At 57.4% G+C, this 26,954-nt stretch overlaps 2 protein-coding genes across 6 annotated transcripts in view; one reads left to right on the plus strand and one right to left on the minus strand.

The window, feature by feature from the left end:
- Positions 1 to 3,463, plus strand: part of CELSR1 (cadherin EGF LAG seven-pass G-type receptor 1) — a 136,742-nt gene extending 133,279 nt beyond the window's left edge. The window contains exons 34-35 of one of the 4 annotated variants that reach the window (XM_073882615.1): positions 234 to 495; positions 1,290 to 2,154. In XM_073882615.1, coding sequence (XP_073738716.1) covers positions 234 to 495; positions 1,290 to 1,308 — 281 coding nt within the window. In that variant the 3' untranslated portion in view covers positions 1,309 to 2,154. Of the gene's footprint in view, positions 1 to 233; positions 496 to 1,289 lie in introns of all 4 variants that reach the window. The other 3 variants (XM_073882616.1, XM_025882031.2, XM_073882614.1) reach the window with 3 other exon arrangements.
- On the minus strand, positions 3,375 to 25,962 carry TRMU (tRNA mitochondrial 2-thiouridylase). Of its 2 annotated transcripts, XM_073882617.1 has the most exons (12): positions 25,840 to 25,962; positions 24,267 to 24,390; positions 23,191 to 23,356; positions 19,311 to 19,417; positions 15,910 to 16,032; positions 12,343 to 12,515; positions 10,869 to 10,922; positions 10,716 to 10,782; positions 9,316 to 9,416; positions 7,892 to 8,036; positions 7,441 to 7,523; positions 3,375 to 6,937 (listed from the first exon to the last, which is right to left on the minus strand). In XM_073882617.1, the coding sequence occupies exons 3-12, from the start codon at positions 23,331 to 23,333 to the stop codon at positions 6,773 to 6,775; spliced, it is 1,161 nt and encodes a 386-aa protein (XP_073738718.1). In that variant the 5' UTR covers positions 23,334 to 23,356; positions 24,267 to 24,390; positions 25,840 to 25,962; the 3' UTR covers positions 3,375 to 6,772. The 2 variants fall into 2 exon arrangements, with proteins under 2 accessions (XP_073738718.1, XP_025737818.1); XM_025882033.2 differs by lacking the exon at positions 24,267 to 24,390.
- Between the last annotated feature and the right edge of the window lie 992 nt (positions 25,963 to 26,954).

Genomic DNA, 26,954 nt, shown 5'->3' on the forward strand with positions numbered 1-26,954 from the left:
GGGGGCGGGGCGGGACGGGGTGCAGCCGAGGCCGGTACAGGTGGGTCAGGGTCTCTTGATGGGGAGGGGGCCCCCCCTGCACAGAGGCGACCATTTGGCCCTGCCGCTGAGACCCAAGGAGGGAAGAACAGGGGCTGAGGGGTGCTCCGGTGGGTCCACAGGGACTGTTCCTCGAGTCCCTGCATCCGGCAGCGTCAGCCTGACCGTGACTTTATCCATCTCCCCACCTCCAGGCATCTTGAAAAACAAAGTGACCTACCCGCCGCCGCTGACGGAGAAGACTCTGAAGTCCCGGCTCCGGGAGAAGCTGGCCGAGTGCGAGCAGAGCCCCGCGTCGTCACGCTCGTCCTCGCTGGGCTCGAGCGACGGGGCCCACGCCCCCGACGGCACCATCACCATCAAGAGCCCACGCCGGGAGCCGGGGCCCGAGCACCTCAACGGGGTGGCCATGAACGTGCGGGCCGGGAGCGCCCAGGCGGCCGGCTCTGACTCCGAGTGAGTAGCCTCGGCCTCGGCTGCAGGGCAGCGGGAGCGGCCCCAGCCAGCTCCCCCTCCGCCTCCTGCCCAGGGGACAGGTGTCCAGTCCAGAGAGGGCCGGTGGTCAGGGGCCTGAGCACAGAGGGGCCCAGGGGCTGTGCTGGGGTACTGTGGAGGGGAGGGGCTTCAGCAGGGTCAGGAGGAGCCCGCCAAAGATGAAGTGGGCTTCTGACCGGGTGGGGGAGGGCTGCCAACATTCACGCCCTTGGGGGGGCTACCCTGGCCAAAGCCCCTAAAGTCCTGCCCAGTCCTGAAATTCTAGGACTTAAGACCATGCAGGACTAAGCACTTTGTAAGGCTCTTGGTCCAGATCATTACCACCGCGTGTTGTGGTTGAGGAAATCGATGCTCTGGGGCACCCCCTGCAGATGAACAGAGTCGGGGGCTGTGGGCCCGTTGGCCTCTCCCGGGGGCTCCTCCCTGCTACAGACTACTAGGGAGGAGCAAAGAATGGGCGCCAGGTCTTCTAGAATGGCTCTCTTAAACCTGAGTGAATTCGGTTGCTCCGAGGCAGGGCTGGCTGTGTGGACGCTCAGATGGGCGTGGCCCTCCAGGGGGCCCTGGGTGTCAGGGTGCAGACTCGACCTTCCCCCCTCTCCTGCCCAGTGTAGCTCTGTCCACATGTGAGCTTGCCCTCCTCCGAGCCCCCTGACTGGGGGATTCTGCCCCCCTACCTCCCGTCCCCTGAGTTGGGGGGGGTGTCTGCTCCTGCGTGACCTCCAACCCGGCCCAGCTGCTGGCTTCACGCATAGCAGGGGCCGTTCTTGCTGACCTCCGCCTGCCTGACGGCTTCTTCCCACGCACAGAGGCAGTAACGAAACTTCAATCTGAACCAGGAAACCGAGACAAGCCCACCGCCTCCAGCCAGGCCTCTGTGCTGCATCGATGCACCCTTGGACCTTGGAGCCCAAGGGGCCGCTGCGCTGTCAGTGAAGGGGCCCTGGTGGTGGGGATCCCTGCGGTGGCAGCCCCATGACTGACAGTCCAGACACAAAGCCCCGGGCTGCCCCCGGGGGCTCGGGGCCCAGCCGACCTGTGACAAGTGCCAAAGGTCACGGGCTCAAGGATGGGTGGGCTCCCGGGCCGGCTCAGCTGGATGCCGACTGCGGACGGAGGCAGAGCCGCACACTGGCAGGCCAGGAGTGGGCCCAGCACAAGAGCTGGCAGGGCCCCAAACTGCCAGGCCTGGCTTGTTGGGGCTCGGGGGTGCCAAGCGTAGGCGGAAGACGGAGGTCCCTCGGCCATGCGGGTGCCCCCATGGAGTACAGGCCCCTGGCCAGGGGCCTTGACGGCCCTTTGCCTAAACATCCCTTGTCTTAAAGCAGATCACTTTCTTTTGTTGAAAAGGTGTAGATACTTCTATATATATTTGTATGGGACTCTGAGAAGGTGAAAGCCTGTGTATATTTTGCATTTGTACTATTGATACTGGGAGACCCGTGGGATGATCTCTCACTATTTTTTTTATACAAGGAAGATTGCACAGTTGTACTTGAACCTGGCGTGCGTTGATGCAGCTGGTGTCCCGGCAGATCAGAGTGGGAAGTGCGTGGGGAGCGAGTTGGTCCTCGAACAGAGGTTCCTGCCGCGGGGCCCGGCCAGGAAGCAGGGAGCGTGTGGGCACCATGCGCAGCCGCCTGAATTCCCAGTGCATGTTTCTGAGATGTGTGCCCCCCGCTCCCAGCCGCCCCGACCATGGTGGATCGGAGACAGGGCAGCCTGGGACGGGGCAGGACTTGAGGGGCCCCCCTCGCTCCCGCCCCGCTGAGGCTGGTGGAGAATGCGGGTGCCCCACGGCCATGGTGGAGGCACTGACCGTGACTTAGCACTGGCCCTTCCCTGGCCGCCCCGCCCCCACCCCGGGCCCACGCTCGGCCTGTGGGGCTTCCCTGGCCCCTGGCCCAGTTGGTGTGGTACCGCAGGTGGGGACGTCTTTTGTTCCCTCTGCTCCTGTTCCCGGTGGGATTGTACAGTGTTCACAACTTTCCGATCCAGACGGAGGTGTGAGGTCTTCCGGGATGTCACAGTCCTTCCTGCCAAATTTTCCAGCTCTTTTAGACTCTGAGGATCCCCAGGCAGGCTGGGGCCCCACCCCCCGAGGCCGACCAATGACTTCATTTTGCTTCAAATGGCCAATTGTGCAGAGGGACAAAGCCACGGCCACGCTTCTCAGTGGTTACCAAGCTGTTTTTTGGAAGCTCGTACTGAGGAGCGGCCGTGCCTGGCCCGCGGTGGGCAGTTGGTGCGGTGTGGCCCCAGGGGCTGTGGCATGGGGCCCAGAATGACTCAGACACGTCTCGTTCCAGTGTTGCCTTTGTTCTTCAAATCAGGCACCCAAGTACGTGACTAGCACAGCTGCTTCCAAGTACGAGAAACCATAAAATAGAAAGAAAATCAAGTCAAATGTGAAGATTTCTGCGCCATATTCGGATGGAAATGTGAGCACTGTTAGGACCACCCCGGGAACAGCAGCTGTGAGGCGGCTTTGAGGCCACACACCTCACACGGGAGTGAAATGAGACCCCGGGGTCCGCATGCGGGAATGAATTATAAATGTGCCTTAGTGGGTGAGTGGCCGTCTGGGGACGGAAGAGGGTCTTCAGAGGTTTACCCCTGACGAGACCTCTTCTAAGTAAAAAAGTTTGAATACCCTCGAGTCAGAAGCCCCCCACCTTCGCGTCCTCACTTCTGCAGCTGGGTCCTGCCCCTTGGGGTGCGGTTTTCAATCTGATCAGAATCGTTACCAAAAAACAACTGTCCGTTTTATTAAGACAGGAAAATACATTGTAAACCTATTTTTGTGACTTAAGACTTTATGAGAAATGAGACACTGGAGATTTTTTTTTAACAAATGTCTATTTATTAATGTTCGGAACACTGGAATTACAACACAAGAAAAGAGTCTGCAATAAATTAAGAGCTTCGAGTTTGTGCTTCTCTGTGCTGTTGCCCCGCCCCCTCCCTGAGCCAGCCGTGGCGGCCGTGAGCGGGAGGCAGAGCACAGGCCCCGGGGAGAGGAACTGTCCCGGAACTTTGTGTGCACCCTCCCGACGCAGTTGGGATGAGCAGGCCATTCGGGGTTCGGGATCTTCAGCTCTCACCGTGTGTCCGGCACCAGCCCTGGGCCCTTCCCTCGGGATCTGGGCACGTGGGGCAGTGGCGGGGCCTGGCAACGGGGACGGGGACACGTCTCACTCCTCAGCTCCAGCCCCTCCAGCCTGCCCCAGGGTCTCCTGAAGCCCAAGGCGCCAGCACAGGGCAGTGGGAGGGGCCAGAGTCCCAGCTCACGAACTTGGCCCTCTGGCGGACAGCTGACGCAATGCACCAAGTGGCCTCGCGCAGTTGGCTGGTGGCCCCAGGGGCACACGGAGGGCCCACCAGGGGGAGGGTGGCGCCGCCGGCTGGAAGGCTGCCATGGGCCCCGCCACAGGTGGAGCCTGGGTGACCCGAGCGGCCACCGGGCCAGCTGGGGGCCTGGCACTGGGCTGGCAGGACCGGCAGCCTCCCCTCCGCCGCCCTGTGCTGGACACTTCCACCGGGCTGCCCTTCCCCCCCGTTCCCGCTGCCGTTCCCCCGGGTCAGCCTTGCACGGAGCAGGGTGGGGCGCTGGGGCGCCTTCCCAGCAGGACGAGAGGCCCAGCCACCAGGGCGGTGAATCGGGAGCCCTGAGGCCCGGGAGGCTCCATGCTGCCCCGTGAACCGGCAGAACATGGGCGGGGTTCCAGCCCCTCCCTGCCTCCACGGCCAGCCTCGCCAGCCTCCGCCGCCTGGCACAACGTGCAGAGTGATGCAGAACAGTGGCCGGCCTCCCAGCCTGGGCAGGGCAGGCCCGAGCCCCCCCACCTCGCAGGGCCTCTTTATCTGGATCAGCTGCCACGTGGCAGGCCAGAAGGCCCGACCCTGGATGCTCGGGCCCCCTCCCCGCTCCTTCCAGCCCCGGAAGCCTCCTGCTGGGTGGGGAGAAGGCAGACCTAGGCCAGGGCTAGTGTAAGGAGCAGGGACGGGGATCCTGATCGTGACTGAGAGGGACCACGTTCATCCTGCCTCTGGAAAGGGGGGCTGGCACCTAGTTCTCAGCCCCACACAGCGGCCTGGTCTTAAAGCCCCCAACGGTGCAGCCTGTCACCCCCCACACAGGGTCCCACTAAACCAGCGGTGGGGCCCAGCCCACCTCACGCCCTTTGCCCCAGGCTGGCAGGGATGGGGTGCCAGTAAGGCCAGTCTCGCCGGCAGGCTGCAAGCACCACACGAGAGCCAAGGCAGGTGCCAAGTGGGGTGAGAGGTCCGGGCCTCCCTTCCTGGCTGCATGGGTGGGGGGGGCGGGGGGGCCCGCTCTGCTCTTCGGAGCACTGCATGCTGATGCGCGGGGAGATCCAAGGGCAGCAGGACCCCATCTGGACAAAGGTCTTAGTTGTCCACTCCTCCTCCCGAGCCCGCTACACAGGCTAACACTTGTCCGTGCCTCTGCCACCATACCCACCCCACAGCCCACGTGGTCCCTCGTTCCCTCCCACCTGTACCTTAGGCCGGAGGGATTTTCTGCCCAAACCACCTGCCTCCCTCCTGTTCAGAAGGAAGTCCTCCTCCCACTGTAGTGCTCTGGGGCCGTGGTGCCCGTCACCCAACTTTGGGCTCCTCCCTTGTAGTCTGGGGCCTGTGACCTGCCTCTGGGGGTGGGGAGGGGGGGCCCTGGATGCCTGGCACCCAGACCCAGGGCTAGCCCTGTCACCATCGGAGGCCTTGAAGGCTGGGGGCCACGGGACTACCTTCCCAGGTGCTCCTCCAGCAGCACTGTGCCTGGAGGCCTAGGCTACTTCTGGTCTAGAACCTTCTATCCACAGGAGACAGGGCACCATACTTCTGGCCCCCACAGAAGCCTGGCTTGAAGCACTAGCGATGTGCTGGGTGTGAGGCTGGTGAGAGAATGCAGCCCAAGCTCTGTCCCCGGCACCCAGCCCCCACCTTCAGGGCAGGCGAGTTGGAGGCTGTGGGGCATGCAGACACAGCCTGCCCAGGAAGGCCAATTTCCTGTCTGACCCAGATGCCACCCCCAGCCCCCGCCCCACACGCACTGAGGAGACTGAGCCCGTGCCTCTGCGTACGGCCTACGGCAAGGCTTGGCGGAGCCCTTACAGGGCTCCGAGGCGTCACTCAGGGACTCCGCGGCTGCAGGGCCACAGGGTGCCGCCCACGCAGCACAGCTGGCCCTGACCTTCTGCATTCTCCTCTGCCAAGCAGCTCCCAGCCTGGCCTGCTGCCCTCTCGCCACAAAATACACATGCACACACACCGTGCTGGGGGCTGAGCATCCCCCCAACACTCCTCCGGGGAAACCCTAAATCCCTGATGTGATGGTGTGAACACAGGAGCTCTCTGGAAGGCACTTGGGTCATGAGGGTGGAGCCCTGGGGGATGGCACGGTGTGAGGCCCCAGAAAGACCCCTCGCCCCTCTGGCCGTTGAGGACGTGGCGAGAAGATGGCCATCGGCGAACCACAGGGGGAACCTCGGGGGACCGCGCCGGCGCCCTGAGCCCGGACTTCTGGTCTCCTCGGCCGTGAGACACAAACGCCGTGGTGTGTAAGCTGCCCCGCAGCGAACGGACACACCCGCCGAGCCCCACCGGACTGGGACAAGGCCCCTCAGTCCTCCTGGTTTCCCTGTGACCGCAGCCAGGGCACCGGGCACTCTGCAGGGGGAAGAATGGCCTCCGCGCGGCCGCACCCCCTCACACACCCACACTGCACCCCTGCGGGCCGGGACTCGCTCTCCGACACAGGTGAGCGAGGGAGGGCATGGCGGGAACGGGGGAGTGGGGCTGGCGCCCCTCTGCCCAAGCTGTGCACCGGAGGCCGGCTCCCTCCCCAGGAGAGTCCGGCAGACTCTGTGTCCCAGACACTCGTTTTATTGGATGCCGGCCCTGCAGCCTCCTCCGAAGTGTGCCTGTGTGCTTGCGGGTGGGAAGCCTTCCCTGGGGCACGAGAGAGCAACTCTACAAACGGGGCACTTGGGACCCACCCACTAGGCAGCAAGTCCTTCTGGTCAGAGCACAGCACGGTGGAGAAGACAGGGCAGGCCTTTCTGGGGCTCTCCCAGGCTCGGGAGGCTTGCCGGAACCCTGGCCAGGCAGGCTAGAACTGGGGCAGCAGACTCAGCCAAGCTCCCCCCCACTGCTCCCCCCCAGGCTCTGCTCCTCCGTATTTGCTCCTGGGCGCTCGGCAGCAGCTCGGCCTCCTTCAGAGCGTGGGGCCCAGCCGTGGGCCATCGCTGGGGCCATCGCCGGGGCCCTCGGTGGCCACTCTGGACTTGCTCTTGCCCTTCTGGAGTATGTAGGCGGATGGCCCCAAGCGCAGGATTTTCCCGCTGCCCAGACACTCACCCGCTTTGTAGAAAACGGCAAACTAAAAAGGAAAGAGCCGTGTCACCACAGTGGGCCCGGCGCCGGGTGCCCACCAGCAGCCAGGAGTGTGGGTCCGTAGCTGTTGGGCTGGGGGGGGTGGGGGGCAGGCCCAGACAGGGCAGCTGGGCCCTCCCAGCATCAAGCAGGAGCAGGTTATCACTGGTGCGGCTGGGAGGGGCATGCCGGGTGCAGGGGTGGGGGCACAGCTTCCACCCTCACTGGCTGTGTGAGCCGCACACCCACACCGCACCTCGGCGCCCCCCCACCCCGTAAACTGGGTGCTCTGGTGGGGAGGAAGTGCAGTCCATCCTTCCAGAGCACAAAGCCCACTGACTAGAGCTGTCTCTCGGCCACACAGGCCCTGGCGAGGGGCAGCTGAGCACATGCTTAAGCCCATCTCGTGCACGAGGCCCGGGCTCCAGGCCACAGACAGACGTGGTGTGAGGCCTGGTCCGACCTTCCAGCCGGGCTCCCCCACCTCCCTCTGCAGCACGGGGCACTCACCTGTCCCGGGGCCAGGGCCCGCACGGTCTTCACAGCCGTCACCCACACGGTGCCGTCTTGATTGAGGGTCAGCACACAAGGCACTGGGTGAAAGAGAGGGGTCCTTGGCGGGGGCACTGGCCTTTCCACGTGCGGCCAGCCCCAGGCCTCGCCCCCCGGGGGGATGGGAGGAGCACCAGGCAGCAGGGGCCACAGGCAGAGGGGCTCCACCCCACTGCTGCCAGGCCTGCACCTCCCGGATGCGTCCTGCACGGCGGACGAGGAAGGCCACGCGGGCCTCAGCGCCTCCCAGTGCCGGCTCCCAGAGAAGGCAGGCGGAGAGGGGGTTACGAATATGTTTTGCAACCTGAACAGTGGGGGACGCTCCTGCCCCAAGTCTAATGACTGCTCCTACCCTGGCTCCTCTGGCCTCCTACCAGGCTCCCCTGAAGGGGCCCTCCCGCTCAGTCACCTAGCGCCATCTGGTGGCGGAACCGGAAGTGGCACTCCATCATTTTGTCCCGGACCAGGGCGGCGGGCGGCTCCTCCGCGATCCAGTGCACGCGGCTGGTCCGCAGCAGGTCCCTGTACAGAGCCGGGTGGTCTGTCCGGGGGGCCTGCGGAGCGGGATGTGCACGTCAGGACGCGGAAGCCCTCAGCGGAGGGGCCCCCACCCCAAGCTGCCCGGCGGCGCTTCATCAGTAGCAATCCCAACAGCAGGTGGCTGCTAGCTACGGTGTCGGCCCCAGAAACGCACGGGACCGTCCCACGGCCTCTGCTCCCCGTTCTGCACACAGGAGGAAACTGAGGCACAGGAGGGAAAGGGTCTTGTCACGGTCCCCAGCACTCGGCCTGCCGCACCTGCCCAGGCAGGGCCCACCACGCTGCTGGCCTGTCTCAAAAAGGTCACCGCAGGAAGCCCATCAAACACCAGTGGCCGGGGAAAGAAGAGACAGTGTCGGCGCCCCGGGGCTGTGCTGCGGCCATCTGCCTCAGGCCCCCGTCCCCAAGGCCCAGGCAGGGATACCCACACATGGGGACAAATGTCAGGTGATGACCCTCCTGGTTTTTCTCAAGGCAAGAAACACCACTGAAATTTTACACTTTAACCACTTTAATTCATGCATGACCACAATCCCTGTCCAGGCTGTGATGCCCACGGCTCTTCTTGGAAGGAGATGTCCCCGAATCAGTAGGTGAGGTGTGCTGGCCACTCTGTGTCTAAGAGAGGGTCCTCCAGCTTTGTGAGCGAGCACCCAGCTCTCCTAGGGCAGGGTCTCTCAACCTTGGTACGACTAAGATGGGAGGCTGGGTCGTTCTGTTCGGGGGTGGGAGCTCTCCTGTAGGATGGCAGCAGCCCCCCGGCCTCCACCCATCGGGTAAGTGGGGACACTGCCGAGTGTCCCGGGGGTGGGGGTGAGGGTGGGGGGACAGGGCCAACTCACTCCCTTAGCGAAGCCCTGCTCCAAGAGCCCAAGGATGGGATTCAGGGTCACAGGGGTTCAGGTCACTGGCCCGCAAACGGCTCTGGTCCCGGCTCGGCTGCTTCCGTCTGTTCAGCAATGGCCTGCTGGAGCCATGAGCCAGCCCTGTCCTAAGCACTGAGGGACCTTCGGCCTCTTGGCGTAAAATCAGAAAAATAGGATCTATTCACAGCCGTTAACATCATGATCACCAGAGTGACCAACGTACGGTAAGACCCTGATAAGTACCTTCAACAAAATCCTTCTGGTACCTTGGGGGCCAATCCCAGGAGGACGCAGAGGGAAGGCAAGGCTGGTCCATCAATCACTGCTGTTCTGTAGGGCTCCACCAGCCCTGCCTGGTCTCACAGACACTGCTGGCTCTGCCAAAAACAGACCTCCGTCACCTGTCTAAAAGGCCAGCCCGACTCACCACAAACACGTCGCCCTTGGTGCCGTCCTTCTCCACCACATACCAGGGCTCCCGTAAGCCGCCTATCTTGGCTCTCTGGCCCAAAGTATACAGGAACCAACCTACGGAAATAATGGTTTCTCAGGGAGCCGGCACCAGCTCCATCTCAAACACCATCCCCCTCTTAACGGGGAGCAGAGCATGGGGAGCAGGGGGCAGCAGTTGGGAGGCCACCGAGGGGTAACAAGAGGGGCTGTGTGCTCCCCCCGCGAGCCTCGGCCCTGATCTTGTCCGGGCCAGGTCAGGCTGCACCTCGCATCCTGCCAGGAGCCGTGCCAGCTGCCGGGCCACCTAAACCATCGGCCGCAGGGACCACTCCTGCAGACCGTGGACGGGGTATCGTTCAAAGCCCTAAGCCCCCTCCTGTTGAGCCTCCAGGAGCCCCTCTGACGGACGAACCGCACGGGGGCTGTGGCACCACTTCTCTGCGCACCCCCGCCCCCAGCCCAGAGGAACAGCCCTATAGCACAGAGGAGACAAGCTGAGGGGATCTCATCCTGCTGGAGACAGGCTGGGAGCACCCTGCGGGCCTGTCCCCAGCAAGGCTGCCCCCTCCTCCCGTCTCAGAACACCTGGAGCTTCTCTGCTTGGCTCCCCAGGAGCCCAGGACAGCCAGTCCAGCTCCCCCAACAGGAAAGAGAAGCCACCTGCCCAAACTGGGCTGGGGGGTTCCAAAGAACCATCTGTGAGACTGTCCATGCCTGCGTACCAGCCCTTGTCCCCCCAGCAGGCCAGGCGCGTTCTGGGCCAAGACCTACCTGGTCACCAGCCCCCGAGGGCTTCTCCGGTGCCCCGAGGGCACAGGCCCACCACTCACCAACCCACCATCTGCCCTCCCGCTGAGCTGCGAATGCTTGGGCCTGATTTGTCGCAGCCTCTCCACACCAGCCCAGGGCAAGTTCATGCAGTACGCCCCCCCCCCAATATCTGCGAACAATCAAGCAGCACCCCAAGTGCCACACCCCTGCCTTATGGGGACACCCTCTGGTCCTGTCTCTTCCTCGTCCTAGATCTGGAAGCTCCCATTCTGAAATCAGTCATGCTTCCTTCATCAGGTGAACCTTTCTGTGTCCTCATGTTTTCTTTTTCTACAGCGAGAGAGTAATTTTATTTGCAGGAACACAGCACTCAGAGATCAAGGTCTTTCTGAATCGGAGGGCATCCCTCTTTATGAGCTTCCAGGCTTCACGGAGACCACGTACAACACTGGCCACCACGCTCGCTCGCGCTACCCGCGACCCCCGCCCACAGGCTTCTCAGACTCACTCGCGGACACGGAAGGAATTACAGGTTTCTTGTCTGAAACTCACGCCACGACTCAGGAAGTTTAGGACGAAAAGCAGCCTGAGGTTGTGTCTCACCTTTGTGTGTTCCCAGAACTTTATTGTCTTCTATAGAAATAAATTTACCAGGTCGAGGCTGTAAATACTGAAAAACAAGCATTTCCTTACTAATGGATCCAGGTCCAGAGCAAAAATGTGGCTCCATTCTTTTGCCTCAAAGAACACACTCACCTGAAGGATGAAATTTTCAAAATTTCTTTTACCAACGAAACAGATGCCCATGCTCTGAAACAAAAGGAAAGCCAACAGTGAGGAGAGTGAACAGGCAGGAGGTGTCCGCACGAGAACAAGCCAGTGCCGGGAGGACAGGAGGCTGCGCACCCCGGCCTCCCCGGGCCTCCCCACGCTCCTGGGTCGCAGGCCTGGCTTTCCTTGGCCAAGGGACCACAGACACCAGCCGTGCCCCACCAACGGACCTCGAGGGGTTTCAGAGCATCTCAAGGGGTCTGCTTCAGGCCCCCAACCTGGGATCTGGTGAGTAAGCAAGGCCACCCCACGTCTACCCCGGCAGGAGAGCGAGCCAGAGCTGTGCGGGCCCTTCAGACCACCGTCAATGAGCCGCGGGCTGGGAAGGAGAGGAGCTGGGCCAGACCCGAAGCATCCGCAGGAGAGTCGGAGGGAGAGGGCTCCCTCAAGGTGATCTACTCTAGCCCAGAAGACGGGCTGGAACGCACACTCCACCACTGCTGTTCCTGTCATATGGAGCGCTCACCTGCCCTGCTTGCGTCTCTCAGCTCCCAGCGCAGAGCCACACCCAGAAACCGAACAGGTAGACAGAGAGACAGACATGATGGGTGGATGGATGCGAGAAAAGATGTCTTCCTTGGGGACAATGACTTGCTGATAAAAAAAGCAAGGTCATGCTCGTTCCCAGGAAGACAAAAATGAAGCAGCAGCCTCAGCTGAAGGCGACCCAGTCCCTGATGTGGCCCGACCAGACGGAGCACGCCTGGACTGTCCTGTAGCACCAGACCCCCAGCACGCGGGCTTCCCCGTCATCCCAATGCCCAGGCTCTCCCTACCTCGGGGCCTTCACACACGTCTTCCCGCTGCCGGGACAACTCCCCAAAACCGTCTTTGTGACACTAAATCCTATTCATCCTGAGGCCTTACGGTGGATTAAGTGTTAACTCCTCGGAACCCGTCTTTTTCCCACGGTACGTTTTGTGTCTGTCTCTCCCTCCTGAGACCTCCAGGAAGGCAGGAATGAGGAACCCGTGCGCTCCTCACCCTAAACTCACGGGCCAGCAGCACAGCACCCAGTACAGGAAGGCCCTCGACAAGGAGGGGCTGGACGAATGCGTGAAAACAGCAGATGTGCGTGCAAGCAGCGACAGAGCACGGGCTGGGGCGTCTCGGGGCCCGGGCCTTCCCGCGCCGCCCTCCCCCAGCAGGCTGGGCCAAGAGCACCCCAACGAGCTCGCCAGGTTCCTCTGAAAGCTGCTCACCCCAGAGCAGGGCCGAGGAGGGGACGGGGGGAGAAATCGCGTCGGAGCGGTTCTCAGCGGCCAACGGCACGTCCTACCGCGTGCGTCAGCCGGGCTCTGTCCTGACGCTGGCTCCTGGGGAGGAAGTGCCCAGACAGGGCCCCGCTTCCCCGCAGACCACGGCCACGGTGCCGCCAGCGTACCCCCCTCCGTCCTACCTCCTTCTTCTGAAGCACGTGATGCAGTCTATTCTCAGCAGCTATTTTCTTGACAAAATCTTTCGTTAGCCCCCCCAGAGGGAAGAGGGTTCTCCTCAGGGCATCTTGGGAAACCTGGCTGAGAAAGAAGGTCTGGTCTTTAAAGCTGTCAGCTGCTTGAAGAAGTTTTACCGCTGCCAAGAGTAAAGAACAAAAGATGTTGTGGGCGTAAACATAACGGTACTTGGCTCTGAATCACGTCCTTCTATTACATTACCCCTGGTTTGTCAGAAGCAGAAATCAATACTCAGAAGCAGACCACTAGGAAAAACAAACAATCCCCCTGCTTCAGGGGAGGAAAGTTCTCACCCCCAGTCTATTTACTGGTAAGAACAGTTTTATGTGATCAGGAAGCTTATTCTAATTCCCACCGTGGGTCACAGTATTTTACAGACGAAACACCGCACACACCTGCTCTGAAGAAGGGACGTGAAAACCAGCCTAAGATACATGCAGCCGAGCGTGAGAAAGCTGGACAAGAGGACCCCCAAAGAACCCTGGGACCAGGGGCAGCTGCTCCCCACACCCCCCACCTTCCCAAGTCCGACTCCAGCTACAGTGCCTCTCAACTGGTTTCCTTTCTCAGGAAAGCGGGTTTTGTTCAGAGTCATGCAGACGTCTGTCTGACTCTCCCCCGCGATCTCCCGGATGCCCACCTCCACTGTAAAGAACCACTTCTGGCTCAAAGGCCACGGTGCACAGGTGTGACTGCCCTTGGCCCTGTGACACTGGGTCAGAGAAGGCCCGGCTCCACCGCTGGGCAACATCAGACCTGCCTGGCCCGCATGCGCCAGGTTGGCCACGATTGCAAGCACCAGGCTCCCCAGTGTCAAGTTCAATGAGCCACGGGAAAAGCCATGGGGGCTTTCAGTACCGTGGCTCCTTCCAACATCTCTCGGATGCAGTGCTAGGAGAGGCCACCGCACGGCACCCTCAGAGCGTGCTGTGTGTGTGGTGGGGTCCACACGACACACGTGTGCCTGTCAGCTCGCACCGTCGCGTGCGGAACATGGGCTCTGGGGAGGGAATGTTCACCACCCGTGACCTCAAATGTGATTCTCACTCTAGCAACGGGAGGTTTCATCACCCCCATTTTACAGACGAGGAAACTAAGGTTGAGATCGTTGAAGAGGCTCCACAGAACAGGTGCGGCCTAAGTCCTAGTCGGTCCCTCCCTATGTGCAGAGCAACGCGACCAGCCGAGAAACGGACAACAGCCAGTCATCAGGCAGGCAGACGTGTCTGCCCAACGCTACTTTTTGTTTCAAAAGGAAGCCCAGTCAAGCAGCGCGGATGGAGGCCTCAGGACACAGTTTAAAACAGACTCCAAATCTGGGGCGTCTGGGTGGCTCAGTCGGTGAAGCGTCTGCCTTCGGCTCAGGTCGTGATCTCAGGGTCCTGGGACCGGGCCCCATGTCGGGCTCTGCTTCTCCTCTGCTCCCATTCATGCTCACTCTCCATCTCTGTTGCTATTTGTCTCTCTCTCTCTCAAATAAAATCTTTAAAAAACACATAAATATAAATAAATAAATAAACAAATAAACAGATTCAAAATCTTTTTTTTTTTAAAGAGGCTGGCAATCTTTTTTTTTTTTTTTTTTTTTAAAGATTTTATTTATTTGACAAAGAGTTAGGAAGAGCAGGAACACAAGCAGGGGGAGTGGGAGAGGGAGAAGCAGGCTTCCCGCGGAGCAGGGAGCCCGATGTGGGGCTCGATCGCAGCGTCCTGGGATCATGACCTGAGCTGAAGGCAGACGCGTAAGGACTGAGCCACCCAGGCGCCCCAGGAGGCTGGCAATCTTAAACCATGGAAAGGAACTCGCTCCGGGGGCTTCATTCACACACCCTCACAGCTCTGTCCGCGGTCAGGTCGGCGCCACGCCCCCTTCACACACCCTAGTCAGGATGAGCCTGACTAGGCCGCCAGGCCCGGGCCCAGGAGCGCCGACCAACCCAGGCGGGCTCTGTGCTGCCCCGTGTGCACTGCCCCGCCTGCCCTCTGCCCAGGGATCCAGGCCCAGGCCGGGAGGCCCTAGTCCAGGTCTCTAGCGCAACTAAGTAAGAATTAAATAAAAAGCTCTCGTGTGCCTAGAAAACATGCTGAAAACAAAGACACTGTTGTATTACTACCACAACTACACGTTAAAATGACTCAACAAAACATCCGTCAATGCGATGAGAGAAGTTTCAGAGCACCTATGGCCTAGCATAAAGGTCCAGACAGCTCTGGAAAGCAAACCATTTTCTAGAAGATAAGCATGTCTATTCAATTTGGAAATAAATCCTTTAGCCACTCAGGACCCTTAAATCCGTATTTACTTGGTGCATCCTGCTGCGGAGTTCTCAAGTGGCAGGACTCTGCATCCTTCCTGACACGGAGAGGTGGCCCCCGGGAGCACCCGGGAGGGAGGCCGAGGAAACCTGTCCTCTCTCCCTGCATCTGTCCCTGAGGCCCTGGCAGCAAGCCCGGCGGCTAAGGGCCCAGCGCCCCACAGGCAGCAGAGGGAGACCTTCCCACCAAGCAAACACTGTCCCTGTCTGTGCTCAAGGCGGGAAGGTTATCTGAGCACCCTCTGCTGTGAAAACAGGGGTGGGGACGAGACCTGGGCAGCCGAGCGCCTGCAGCACCCTCGGGGCTCCCGCAACACAGCGGACTGCACAACCAGGCTTAGTGACACGGAGGACAGAACTCGACCGGGGCCTGGCCCAGCAGAAAGGGCACAACTATGGAGCTGGGCCAAACTGGGCTGAGAGCCAGCTCTGCGGCCACATGGAGCCCAATCAAATGACTCCACGCCTCAGTCCCCTCACCTGTGAAGTGGGGCGAGTGCATCCAGCTCCACGCTCAGATGGGCCAAGCAGAACACGTGCCTGTCACAGCCATGCTCAGGGGAGAGGGGCAGGTGCCATGAGGCAGGCGGTCAGCAGGCCAACCCTCCGGCGATCCCACAACAATGGAAACTCCTTGCTCAGACGTGGCTCTGAGCTCCCTTCACAATGATGTGAATTCCTCTCTCCTACACACAAACGTACACCGGACAAGCCAGCAGCATCCCTGCTGACAGCTGGGCATTTTTCTAGAAAGGTGAAACTTGACTCCCTCTAACACCGAGAAACTGATTTGTACCCATAATCCCTGTAAACATGTTTTCCAGTAGGCCTGAGTGTCAGGCCCCGGCAACTGGGTGACACTGAAGTACATACACCTCAGTGTCGAGCCCTCAAGAACTTGATGGTAAGCGACAAGGCCTGTGAGCGCTCCAACTATCAACAACTGTGTCCTCAAATATAGGAACCTTCGAGTGAGTAGCAGAGTGTAAGGAGCTGGGTTAGAAATCACAGGAGCAGGTTCCAACCAGGCTCTACGGGGAGGTGGCCCTCCTGGTAACTGTAGTTTTCACAACCAGCAAGCTAGTGCGGAAGACACAGAGACGCGGAGGGAGCGCTCGGCCAAGGACCCGCTGCCGCGCTCCAAAGCAGTCTCCTCTGCACCAGTCCTGAAGGTCTGACCCGGGTGCTCTAACTTACCATTTCTAACTTCAAATCGATTTCTGAAAAGCCCTTCTGGCCTCCTCATGTGCTTCTGCTGAAAGACTTCCTCATCCTCCAGGGAGGTTCTGGCGTAGTGACCTGTGGCGACGGCGTCCGCTCCTGTCAGGTTTTTAAAAACACAAGATCAAGCTTCAGACCTGCACGTGTGGCCGTGGCCACCTCGGGCCTCGGGAGCTCTCAGAAGCGGGCAGACAGCAAGCCTTGTACTGGATGGCCCGCACCGACTGTCCAGCTCCCTCTCAAATACAGAGGTCCAGGGCAGGGAAGCCGCCCCCAACATTCTGATCAACAGGTGGCCTTGGATTCGCCATATACATGGATACAACCTCGCTACAAGGTTTCACTGCAGCTTTATGATCCTTTCAAAAGTTAGTATCCATCCACTCATTCACTCTAGCTTAAGGAAACAAATAGGCACACAAAGATTTAAGCGTAAAAAGCTCACTTCAGTGTTTCCTATACTAAGGAAAATTGAGAACACCAAAATGTTCACCACCTGGAGAACATAAAGTTAAAAATGCCACTGCCCTAAGAACAGCACCACTTACGAGGAATTTTTCACGGTGTTGTTAAGTAGGGAAAAAAATATGTAACACTATGATCCCACTTTTTTTAATGTACAGAAAAAGATTAAGAAAAATATGAAGGGGCGCCTGGGTGGCTCAGTTGGTTAAGCAACTGCCTTCGGCTCAGGTCATGATCCTGGAGTCCCGGGATCGAGTCCCGCGTCGGGCTCCCTGCTCAGCAGGGAGTCTGCTTCTCCCTCGGACCCTCCCCCCTCTCATGTGCTCTCTCTCTCTCATTCTCTCTCTCAAATAAATAAATAAAATCTTAAAAAAAAAGAAAAAGAAAAATATGAAAAAGCCCATTTCTTTGATTCTGGGAAGTGAAATGATAGGCGCTATCTCCCTATTTTCCCTCTGCTGTCATTTTGAACTTTCTCTAATAAACACACATTATTTCCACCGCAGTGAAGGACCATCCAGCATATTCCATTTCTTCTCTCCCCTTTATGCAAAAAAGCAAAAGAACCTACAAAGGCACATATAAGCTCATAACCTTCCCCTGTGTGAACATTTCAGATATTCAGTATTGCAAGAGACTTGTTCCTGGAAGGGGCAACAAACGGAGTCTGTGCCTCACCCACTAGACTAGCTCAGTGTACGACAAAAGATGCAATGAAAATTAACTGTTGAGGGCGCCTGGCTGGCTCCGTTGGAGGAGCGCGTGCTGAGCCGGGTGCTCTACCCTACCACTGTCCTAATCTTGGGGTCATGAGTTCAAGCCCCACGCTGAACGTAGAGGCTTATTAAAAAAAAAAAAAATGAAGTAAAGGTTTTACCTATTAAAAAAACAAACACAAAAAGGGAAGTTCTAGTAATACTGGTCTGACATGGAAGCCATCAGCCCCAGCTGAAACAAGCAGAAACCACCTCTGCACAGGAGTGGGCTCTCCCGTTGGCCATACGCATTCCCCACCCTGAGGCAAATTCTTAGTGGGAAGGTTAAAAAAAAAAAAAAAATTAACTTGTGTATGAACTACCAGAAAAGGCACATTTGGGAACACATTATTATATCTTGATTGCTTTTCAGAGAGAGGAAAAAAAAAAACAAACCTTCCTTAAATCTATTTCCTTAAAGAATGACCACTTACCCTGCCAAGCACTGAGTCCCTCTGGGAGAAGCCCCAGGATCTCAGGGTCTAGGTTTCATGTACTTTCACTCCATGCTGCACTGCTCACGCGGGAATTCAGACGTGGAAACACTCCCTGTGCAACCTCCTTCTGAAGCGAACCCAACAGACGGCCGCCTAGGGCTGGCTCCCTGAGAAGCTAAGGCAACCGGGAGCCCCTCTCTCTCCAGAGGGAGGTGTCACCCCTCCCGCAGAGCTGGCTGCGCCCCATCCAAGTGCAGTCCTTCTCCTGCACAGCCAGGCTCTGTCCTGCGTGGCAGGCACGCAAAGGAGGCCACTCACCGGGCATGAGGACCCCCCGTAATCGCACGGCTCATCCGAGGTCCTGTCTCCTAACACCCAAAACCAAAGTCACTGCCCAAGTCATGAGCCTGTCACTCCCTTCCTGAATAAATGGGAGCTAAGTGTAAGCCCCCCAGACGTGGCCCCCCCAGAGCAGGGCAGGTGCCTTTCTTTCCTGACACCCCCGACCACCAGGTCATGCCAGACCGCAGGCAGCTGGACCCCCCAGATCTGCTCCCCAAGCTCGGAGTACGACCTCCCTCGGAGTATGACCTCTACCAATGCTCAGTTCTGGGGTCATTCAAATGCACCCAGACTTCTGGAGCCTTCGTCTGACAGGTGTCAATGTGGTCTGTGGCCCAGCGTGTCCCCTCCCCATCGGCAGGGCCCTTGTGCACGGGGTCTGCAGGCCTAGTGGGGGCCTGCCTCTGTCACTGCGGCAGAGCTGACCGGACAGAGCAGCGAGCGAGGCAGCGTCAGGGAGCCCCACCAAGGACAGGGATGCCCCAGCAGGCAGACAGAGAGGAGAGAGAACCAGTAGGACAGACAAAAATCTGCAGGTAGCTGTCAGTAGGGAGCAGGGCCTCGACGGGCTTTGAGAACAGACCACTAGGGGCACCAGGGGCGGGGAGGGGGGGTGGCTCAGCCAGTGAAGCGTCTGCCTTCAGCTCAGGTCCTGATCTCAGGGTCCTGGGATCGAGCCCCACATCCGGCTCCTTGCTCTGCAGGAAGCCTGCTTCTCCCTCTCGCTCTGCCCCTCACCTCCACTCATGCTTTCTCACTCTCAAATAAATAAAATCTTAAAAAAAAAAATAAAAAAGAAAAAGAACAGACCACTAAACCATGGCTTCAAATCCTGGGAAAGAGAGGCCCAGAATCCAGAATCAAGTACAGACCCAGACCTGTTCTCGGGGCAGAGCAGAAAGTCACCTTGGGAAGCAAGATAAAAAGCAAAAAGGATGACTCGTAAGAAACGGAATGCCGACTTTCCTGAGCTCTAAATAGGGCTCGTGAAACTTGCGCTAAATATAACTCTGCCAGGAAATGGAGCTGCTCTGGGCAAAGCTGGACCTACAGGCAAGCCCTGGTGGCCCCACTTTGGGCTCTCTGCCCGTGACCCCTTTGTTTCCTCAGGATGTTCTGAACTTGGTGCTCCTGAACCTACAGCACGGTCCCTACACCTGGGAGGGCCATGATGAGGAAACACTCCCTCCTCCCTGGGACCCTGTCATTTGCATACTGCCAGAAAATTCTTTCTTACTCAGGAAAATACAGAATATGATCGTTTTCACTGCTTCTTTTCCTTCTGAAGATGAAACTGTTTACCAGCATTTGGCTCCTGGCTATCTCTGAAAACCTTATGATTTTAAAAAGATTAAATGGAAATAACAAAATGACTTACCGAGATTATCCACAGCATAATGGAAAAAACAACTGAACTTGATGTGCTTGTTGCAGACTATGTCAGGATTGGGAGTCCTTCCTTTTTCATATTCACTTAAGAAATCACTGGAATAGAAGAAAAAGATTTTCATTCCTAAGTGTGAGACAGTCCTCAAAAAAATAAATCTGTAGGGGCACCTGGGTGGCTCAACCAGTTGAGTGTCTAGCTCTGGATTTTGGCTCAGGTCGTGATCTTGGGGTCGTGGGACTGAGCCCCGTGTCTGACTCTGCGCTTGGCACGGAGTCTGCTTGAGATGCTCTCTCTCTCTCCTCCCCCTCCCTCCGCCCCTCCCCCCACCCAGCTTGAGCTCACATTCTTTCTCTCAAATAAATAAAATCTTTTTTTTTTAAAGATTTATTTATTTGACAGAGAGAGACACAGCGGGAGAGGGAACACAAGCAGGGGGAGTGGGAGAGGGAGAAGCAGGCTTCTGCGGAGCAGGGAGCTCGATGCGGGGCCTGATCCCAGGACCTTGGGATCATGACCTGAGCCAAAGGCAGACACTTAATGACTGAGCCACCCAGGCGCCCCTCAAATAAATAAAATCTTTAAAAATAAATCAGTTAAATTACTTGAAGTTAGCTTCTCCCCATCTTACCAGAGCTACAATTTTCTATAAAACGGGGGAGCTTCATGAGACAGCCATGTCAGTGTTTTCAAGCATTCGTGTAAAGCCAGCCGCCCTTTCCATCTGAATCTATGATAACGGACAAAGCCGAACAGAAAGCCAGGTATCACCTGCCATTCCGGGTCCACAGCCGTTCCGTCTCCCCAGAGGCTCACAGGGTGTGAGGGGAAGGGATGGGACGGACTCATTCAACTCCAGCTTCCCTTAACTCCACCAACAGAGGAAGGCTTGGGTGAAGAACATGCCGGAGTCAGAGCAGGAGCCCTATGATCCTGAGCCACCATTTTGGGGCTCTATTAGCTATTCCACAGTCTCAGCCTGGGGACCCAGGTCACTGGGCGAATAAATGTACCAGTACTGGTACTGATACTTTTCTAATGTGACTCCCATACTTCTAAGGACCAGCAACGTCTGGATGTTTTCAGGGCATCAGGCAGCCTAGCGGACCCAACTCTGCTCTAACGGGCTGGCTGACTGGACACAGGAGAAGGATGGTTAGGCAAGAAGTTCATGGCCTCAGAGTATTCCCTTTAGGAGGATTATGATGACTGTTCCAGGAGTTTAAAGTGAGTATTAAAGGGGAGTTTAAAGTATTAAAGTTGGAGGAGCAGGCGACTCTCGATCTTGGGGTAATGGGTTTGAGCTTTGAGTGGATGTAGAGATTACTTCAAAATAAAATCTTTAAAAAAAAAAGTGACAGAATGTATCTGGAGTATCTGTGATCATTTTTCATTGAACCTAAAGCACTACAATGGTGACAAAGAACAATGCTGACCAAGAGGGTCACATTAGGAAGACAGACCAAGAATCGGCATAGGGTCATAGGTCACACATGTATCTCTAACTGGAGCAGGCAATGCCAAACTGTCCCTACCACCTCTTGGTCCTCCCAGGAAGGGAGAACAATTGTGTTACTCCACATTTAAACTTTTTAATTGTTAGAAAATTGTCAAGAGTTTCATTAAACCCTTGCTTTACTCTTTCTGTGTGTCTGCAGCCCCCAGAACGTTTTCTATGTAACAAGTGCTGAATGAATGTTAAAGAGGCTGAACGTTTCCACTGGCTTAGGAAAATCATGTCAACCATTTCCCGGACGGCTTAATGAAGACAGGTCAGTGGCATCAGCGAAAACCACGGAGCACAGCCTGTTTGGTGAGGGGACAAATCCCATCTGCAGCCCAGGAGGGAGACGGCAAGCAGAAAGAACATCTGCACTCTGACCCCTGAAGGCCAAATGGGCCTTGAACAAAAGAATTCAGAAGAAATCTCGGAGCTAGAAAGTGCTATCAGAGCGGTGAGCGTTCAGGGGCGCCTAGGTGGCTCAGTCAGTAAAGTGTCTGCTTTTAGCTCAGGTCATAATCTCAGGGTCCTGGGATCAAGCCCCGCATCGGGCTCCCTGCTCAGCGGGGAGTCTGCTTCTCCCTCTCCCTTTGCCCTCCCCCACGGCTCATGCTCTCTCTCAAATAAATGTTAAAAACAAAACAAAACAGAGTGGTGAGCGTTAGTTCGAACAAAAAGCACAATCAAGGGCAGAGGGCAGACTGGCCAGAGCCTGCCTGGCCTCAATTAAATGTGAGTTAACCTCCAAAAGATCACATTCGCTCACACACTTTCCAAACCTAGCAATAAAGGGTGAAGTTTAAATTCACCTGGATTTCTTGCTATCACCTTAAACCCTGAAGTACTCAAAGGAATTCCCAAAGCAGCTTTCCCCACCCACCCAGATGTGACGGTGAAGCTATCCCTGACTCCTCTTTCTCCCACTCCTACACCCGTCAGGCACCAAGCCCCACGGCACCGCTTCCAAAGACCCGGCGGATCCCCCACCAGAATGAACGAAGTGCTTGTCACACAGTGCGGGTTCCAGGGCTGCCATCCCAGGCCCCGTGCAGGTGGGTGTTCAACAAGCACCCCAGCCGACTCTTCAGCCTGACATCTGCTGCCAATGGGTCTGTCCTCTGGGGCCCTCCACAGCCAGCCCTCACCCCCACTCCACACTCCCGTCATCCCCACCCTCTAGCAGCAGCTTTTCCCTAGGCTCTCCACCTCCAATCTTCTCCCATAATTTACCCTACACTTGGCTACCAGATCACTCTTTTCAATAATACAAATCACAAGAGCTACATTTATTGCTTACTAATATGCCAGGCACAGTGCTGACAGCTTTATGTCTCATCTCATTCTTACGATAACCCCATGAGGCAATATCCTCGTTAAAGAGATGAGAAAAAAGGCTTAGAAAGCCAAGTGCACTGCCCAAGGTCATGCAGAAAGTAGCAGGATCAAGACTGGACCCATGGATTTCCTGAGGCTAGAGCCTGCCCCACACCTGTGCACATCGCTGCTGCCCGGGACACCTTCGATGGACACCCACCGGGCAGAGCCTAGTTGGGCTCCCCATACCCCAGCGCACGCAGCCTTCCTCCGCGGTGACAGGAGTCCAGCCGAAGCGTCAATGTTCCCCCCAAAGTGATGGGCATTTCTCCTCCTCTTCACTACTGCTCTTGCTATCCCGTTTAGAAAATCTCTACTTCACTATTATTTTCAAGAGCAGATCCAACTTCACCTCTTCCATGAAGCCCTCCTGACTGCTCCATATGACACATTTCTCCCTCCTCTGAACCTGCAGCATTTTAATGAAATCACTAGTACGTCTTACATGCCGCTCACCACTGTGACCTCTTTTGAAGGTAACGTCCTCCTCCCCCCAGGCTGCAAACCCCTGCAGAATAGAGCCGCAGCTTATACGCCTTTATGTCCCCAAACGCAGCACTGTGCCCAGTACAGAGCAAGCACTTAAAAGATCACTGTTGGTGTGTTACATTTTAAAGTCTTTGTGTTTCGTGTTTTCACGAGGCACCAAGGAGGGGTGCCTCACCTAATTCTTTTTCCCAGAAGCCCCTCATCACTGACCCGCACAGGCATCACTGCATGGCACCTCTCAGGGAAGACCTCAGCCTTAGTTCCCTCACCCAAAGTTAGCAGCAGGAACAACTCAAGGTTCATGAAGGCATTAAGGAGACTTCTAGCAGGTGGCACCATAAGGAAATATGAGGCCAGGTGCTCTGGGATCTCCCATACACGGTCTCTGGCACCACTGCCAAACAGCACTGGCCACGTGTCACTGGCCCAGGCGGCTATGGCAGTCCTTCCCTTGGAAAGGTGGTACAGCACATCAGGAAGCTTTCTGCGTCTCCGAACTGGACCCACCTGAACACGTCATTCCAATACTCCTTCACATAGGACACTTGGTGGAAAGGGATGTCTAGGATCTGGCAAACTCTATAAGCATCTTCACAGTCTCTGTCAGCAGTGCAAACTCCATGTTCATCCAGTGTGTCCCAGTTCTTCATGAACACCCCTGTCACTTGGTAGCCTGGGGGAATGAGGGGGCACCAATTGGAGTCCATAATCAACCCGGGGTGAAAGCAGTTGCGAGTTCCCAGCAGTTCCCTGACACGCCCCATTCCCACACCACCATCCGCTGGGTTCACCGGGCAATGCCTGCTTTGCTACATGGCCTTCCGAATGACTCACATCCGAGTGCAAGCCACCTGACTTGCTGGCTGCCCCAGACGCTCCCTCCCCTACACTCCCACAGCACTCGTAAACGCCTCCATCATCACAGCGCACTGCGGGGCTGCAACTGTTGGCCTGTGTCCCCCAGGTGAGCAAGATGGTGTATTTTCATCTCTGTATCCCCACCCTGTGTCCACACAATGCCTAGCACGCAGGAGAGGCTCAGCAAATGAGTGCTGAATGACAGAAGAGCAAAAATTTAACATTTTTCAAAGCAAATAAAAACCACCAGTCAGTTATCAAAAAAGTAAACTAATTTCAAAGACTGTTTCCAATTATTATCTAGAACTTAGACTCTAAGTCATCAGACAAGAAGACAATTAAAATCTGGGCTATTTTATTATAGAGGTTGTACTAACTATATATTTTATGACCTTTTTTTTTGGTCCTCTTCTATTATAACAAAGTACCCAACCAAATACTGGAAAGACCAACATTAGCTTTGCCTCATCTTAGGGAATCACTCAGGTGCCTACCCTGTGGAAAAAGTGTTTGAGAAATGCTTCTTAATGGGTAGGCTCAGTGTAACAAAAGCAAAGACATTTGACTAAGAGGCTTTTTTGTTTTGTTTTGTTTTTTGTTTTTGTTTTTTTTAAGAGGTTTAATAGAGTACTCCAAAGAACAGAGATGCAAAGTCAAAGCTCTGCCAGACCACGCCCCCCACCCCCAGTAGTTCATCAGGCCCTCCCCCACTCCACTTCTCTTACAGGCACGCCTCACTGGGCTCTGCTGGGCTTGGTGTTCCAGTCTGCCCCCTTCAGCAATTCACGATAGCGTGGAGTTCTTCAGAGAGCAGGGACTACACCTCATTCAACCCTCTGTCCCAGTGCCCTGCACAGAACAGGAGCTAAAAAAAGGTCCTTGTAGAAGAGACAACCCCACACACAGCTTTAAAAATCTCCTCTTCTATAACCTCAGCCTTCTTCTCATGGAGATGGACCCACTTAGGGGCACAGGCTCAGGCACTCCAGGATGGGACCTGAACTTTCCAGGGGGCACAGGATAGGACCTGCACCTCCAACAAGACTGGGGAAGCCCGTGATGCCAAGGAGAGGACCACGCTTCTCCTTCGCTAAGTCCATCAGCTTCCCCCGCTGAGGAGGAAACCCCAGGGAAGGCTGGAATACGGAGTGGTCATCTGGATCCTGGGGAGAAGGGACAGCTGACCTTCCCGTAGAGTAAAGGTAGTATACCTGGTCTGCCCACGGCTAGTCTGCCACATCTCTCAAAACATGTCACACACATCATCAGGAACCTTCAAGGGCTCTGCACAGTCTACCCAACACAGCCTAAAGTCCCTAAAATAACATCTTCCATAAGCACTCTTTTTCTCCTTTCTCCAGCCACCTCCTTCCGTCCAAACCCAGCCAACATTTGCATGCCTCTGACCTTTTGCTCGGGCTGCTGACTCTGCCAGGAGCACTTTCCTCCACAGTTCACGCCAGTTCTCTGCTTAGTGAAATCCTACTCTTCCTTCAAGTCTCACTTTAAACACCATCACCCTCTGTGATGCTTTGATTCCCCGTTCTCAAGTTATAGATGCTTAGTGTGCCTACATTTTTAAAAAAGATTTGAGAGAGTGAGGGCGCACACACGCGCATGAGTGGGTGGGGAGGAAGGGAGAGGGAGAGAGAGAATCTCAGGCTGACTCCCCGATGAGTGCGGGGCCCTTGCCGGGCTCTATCCTAAGACCCTGAGACCATGACCCCAGCAGGAATCAAGAGCGGAGGCTCAACCGACTGAGCCACTCAGGCACCCCGTGTGCCTACATTTCTATTTAAAGCTAATAACCACTACTGTTTTCGGAGGGCCTAGTATGTGCTCGGCGCTGGGACAGAGGGCTGAATGAAAGCTTGTGTAGGCTCGTGTCAGCTAATCCTTCCAGTAACCCAGCGACGTAGGGGTTCCCTCCACTTCACAGAGCAGAGCTGAACTAACTCAGGAACCTCTCAGCACCCCTGCATTCCCGGTGTTCACAGCGGAGGGTGCACACATGTCACCCCGTGGAGGCGGCCTCACAAGGAGAAGCGACCACACACATGGAGAACGGAGCCCAGCTGGGCTCCCGACCCCAGGCACTCTCCGAGCGCACGCACGTTCCGTGGGCATTTCGGCCGCACGGGCCCCGGCAGGACCAGGACCGTCCCCGGGGTCAGCGCAGACCCCGCCGCCGCCGTCACCCCCGGTCAGAGGGCCTCGGGGTCCCCAAAGTCGGGGATGCCCCTCTCCACTGCGTGGGGAACCGGGCGCGGCCGTGGTCCCCGAGAAGGGGTCGCTCACCTCTCCGCCTCAGCAGTAGCGCGGCCACGGCGCTGTCCACCCCGCCGGACAGGGCGACCACGACGTGCCGCGCCGCCTGCATCAGCTCACCGCCAACCTCCCGCGGCCTCTGCCACCGCTTCCGCGCCGCGCCGGAAGTCCCGCCTCCGCCGCGGCGACGCAGACGCGGCCGGGCCGGAAACGTGCGATCGGGCGGGCTTCCGCTCCCGAGGCCCCGCCCACGCCCTCTGCGCGCGCCCCTCTGCTCGGGCTCGCGGCTGCGGCTGCGTGCGCGGCTCGGGGGCGGGGTCAGCGCCTGCTTAGGTGCGCGCCTGCGGACCTGCTTACCGCCGGCGAGGCTGCGGAGGTCGTCCCGGAGGGTGTGCGGCGAGGAGCTGGATTCTAGGAGCGGGGACCTTTAAGCAGGGGAGCGAAACGATCACATCTAAATTTCGAAAGATTCTCCTGGCTGCCCTGTGCAGAGGACGAGCTGGGAGCCTGGTTAGCAGCCCGTGGCAGCCACGTGGGGAAGGGTGCATGTGCCGGTCGACTCTGTAGCCCTTGCCTGCGGGAATGGATGTGGGGGGATGAGAGAGTGTGGAGGACTTGATGTGGCCCGCCAGGTCAGCTCCAGCGGGTCAGGGGCCTTGGGCCCTCGTCGTCCAACCGGAGATGTGGCTGTTCCCGAATGCTCGCGCGCGGGAGCGCACGCGCCGGGGCAGATGACCGAGGGCAGGCACGTCTCCGCGGGAGGGGAACAGCGGAACCGGGAGACGTTCGCTGGGCCTAAAGAGAGTGGGAAGGTAGGAGGTGATGAAAGCAAAGGGGGAGGCCCGGATAAGAAACCTGGACGGAGCAGAGCCTGCCGGCTGAGGGGCTGGGGGAGGGAAGGGGTGGTCAGTGCGGAGGGCCAAGGCAGGGGCTGGCACGACTCCCCGGGGCCCACAGGACAGATTTGCGCTGACACCGGAAGCTGTGGTCCACACAAGCAACATCAGGCATCCTTTGTCAGCAGTTCTGAACTTTCTTCACTTCAAACCCCGTGTCACATTTTACAGGGTGGCCCAGAGGACACGCCAACCTACACATAGAAAGCATAAAAAGAAGCCTCTCTAAACAGTTTTTATATTTGCAGC

This window comes from Callorhinus ursinus, unplaced genomic scaffold, assembly GCF_003265705.2.
Source record: "Callorhinus ursinus isolate GAN/ISIS: 27379988/994484 unplaced genomic scaffold, GSC_fseal_2.0 scaffold48, whole genome shotgun sequence".
Lineage (NCBI taxonomy): Eukaryota > Metazoa > Chordata > Mammalia > Carnivora > Otariidae > Callorhinus > Callorhinus ursinus.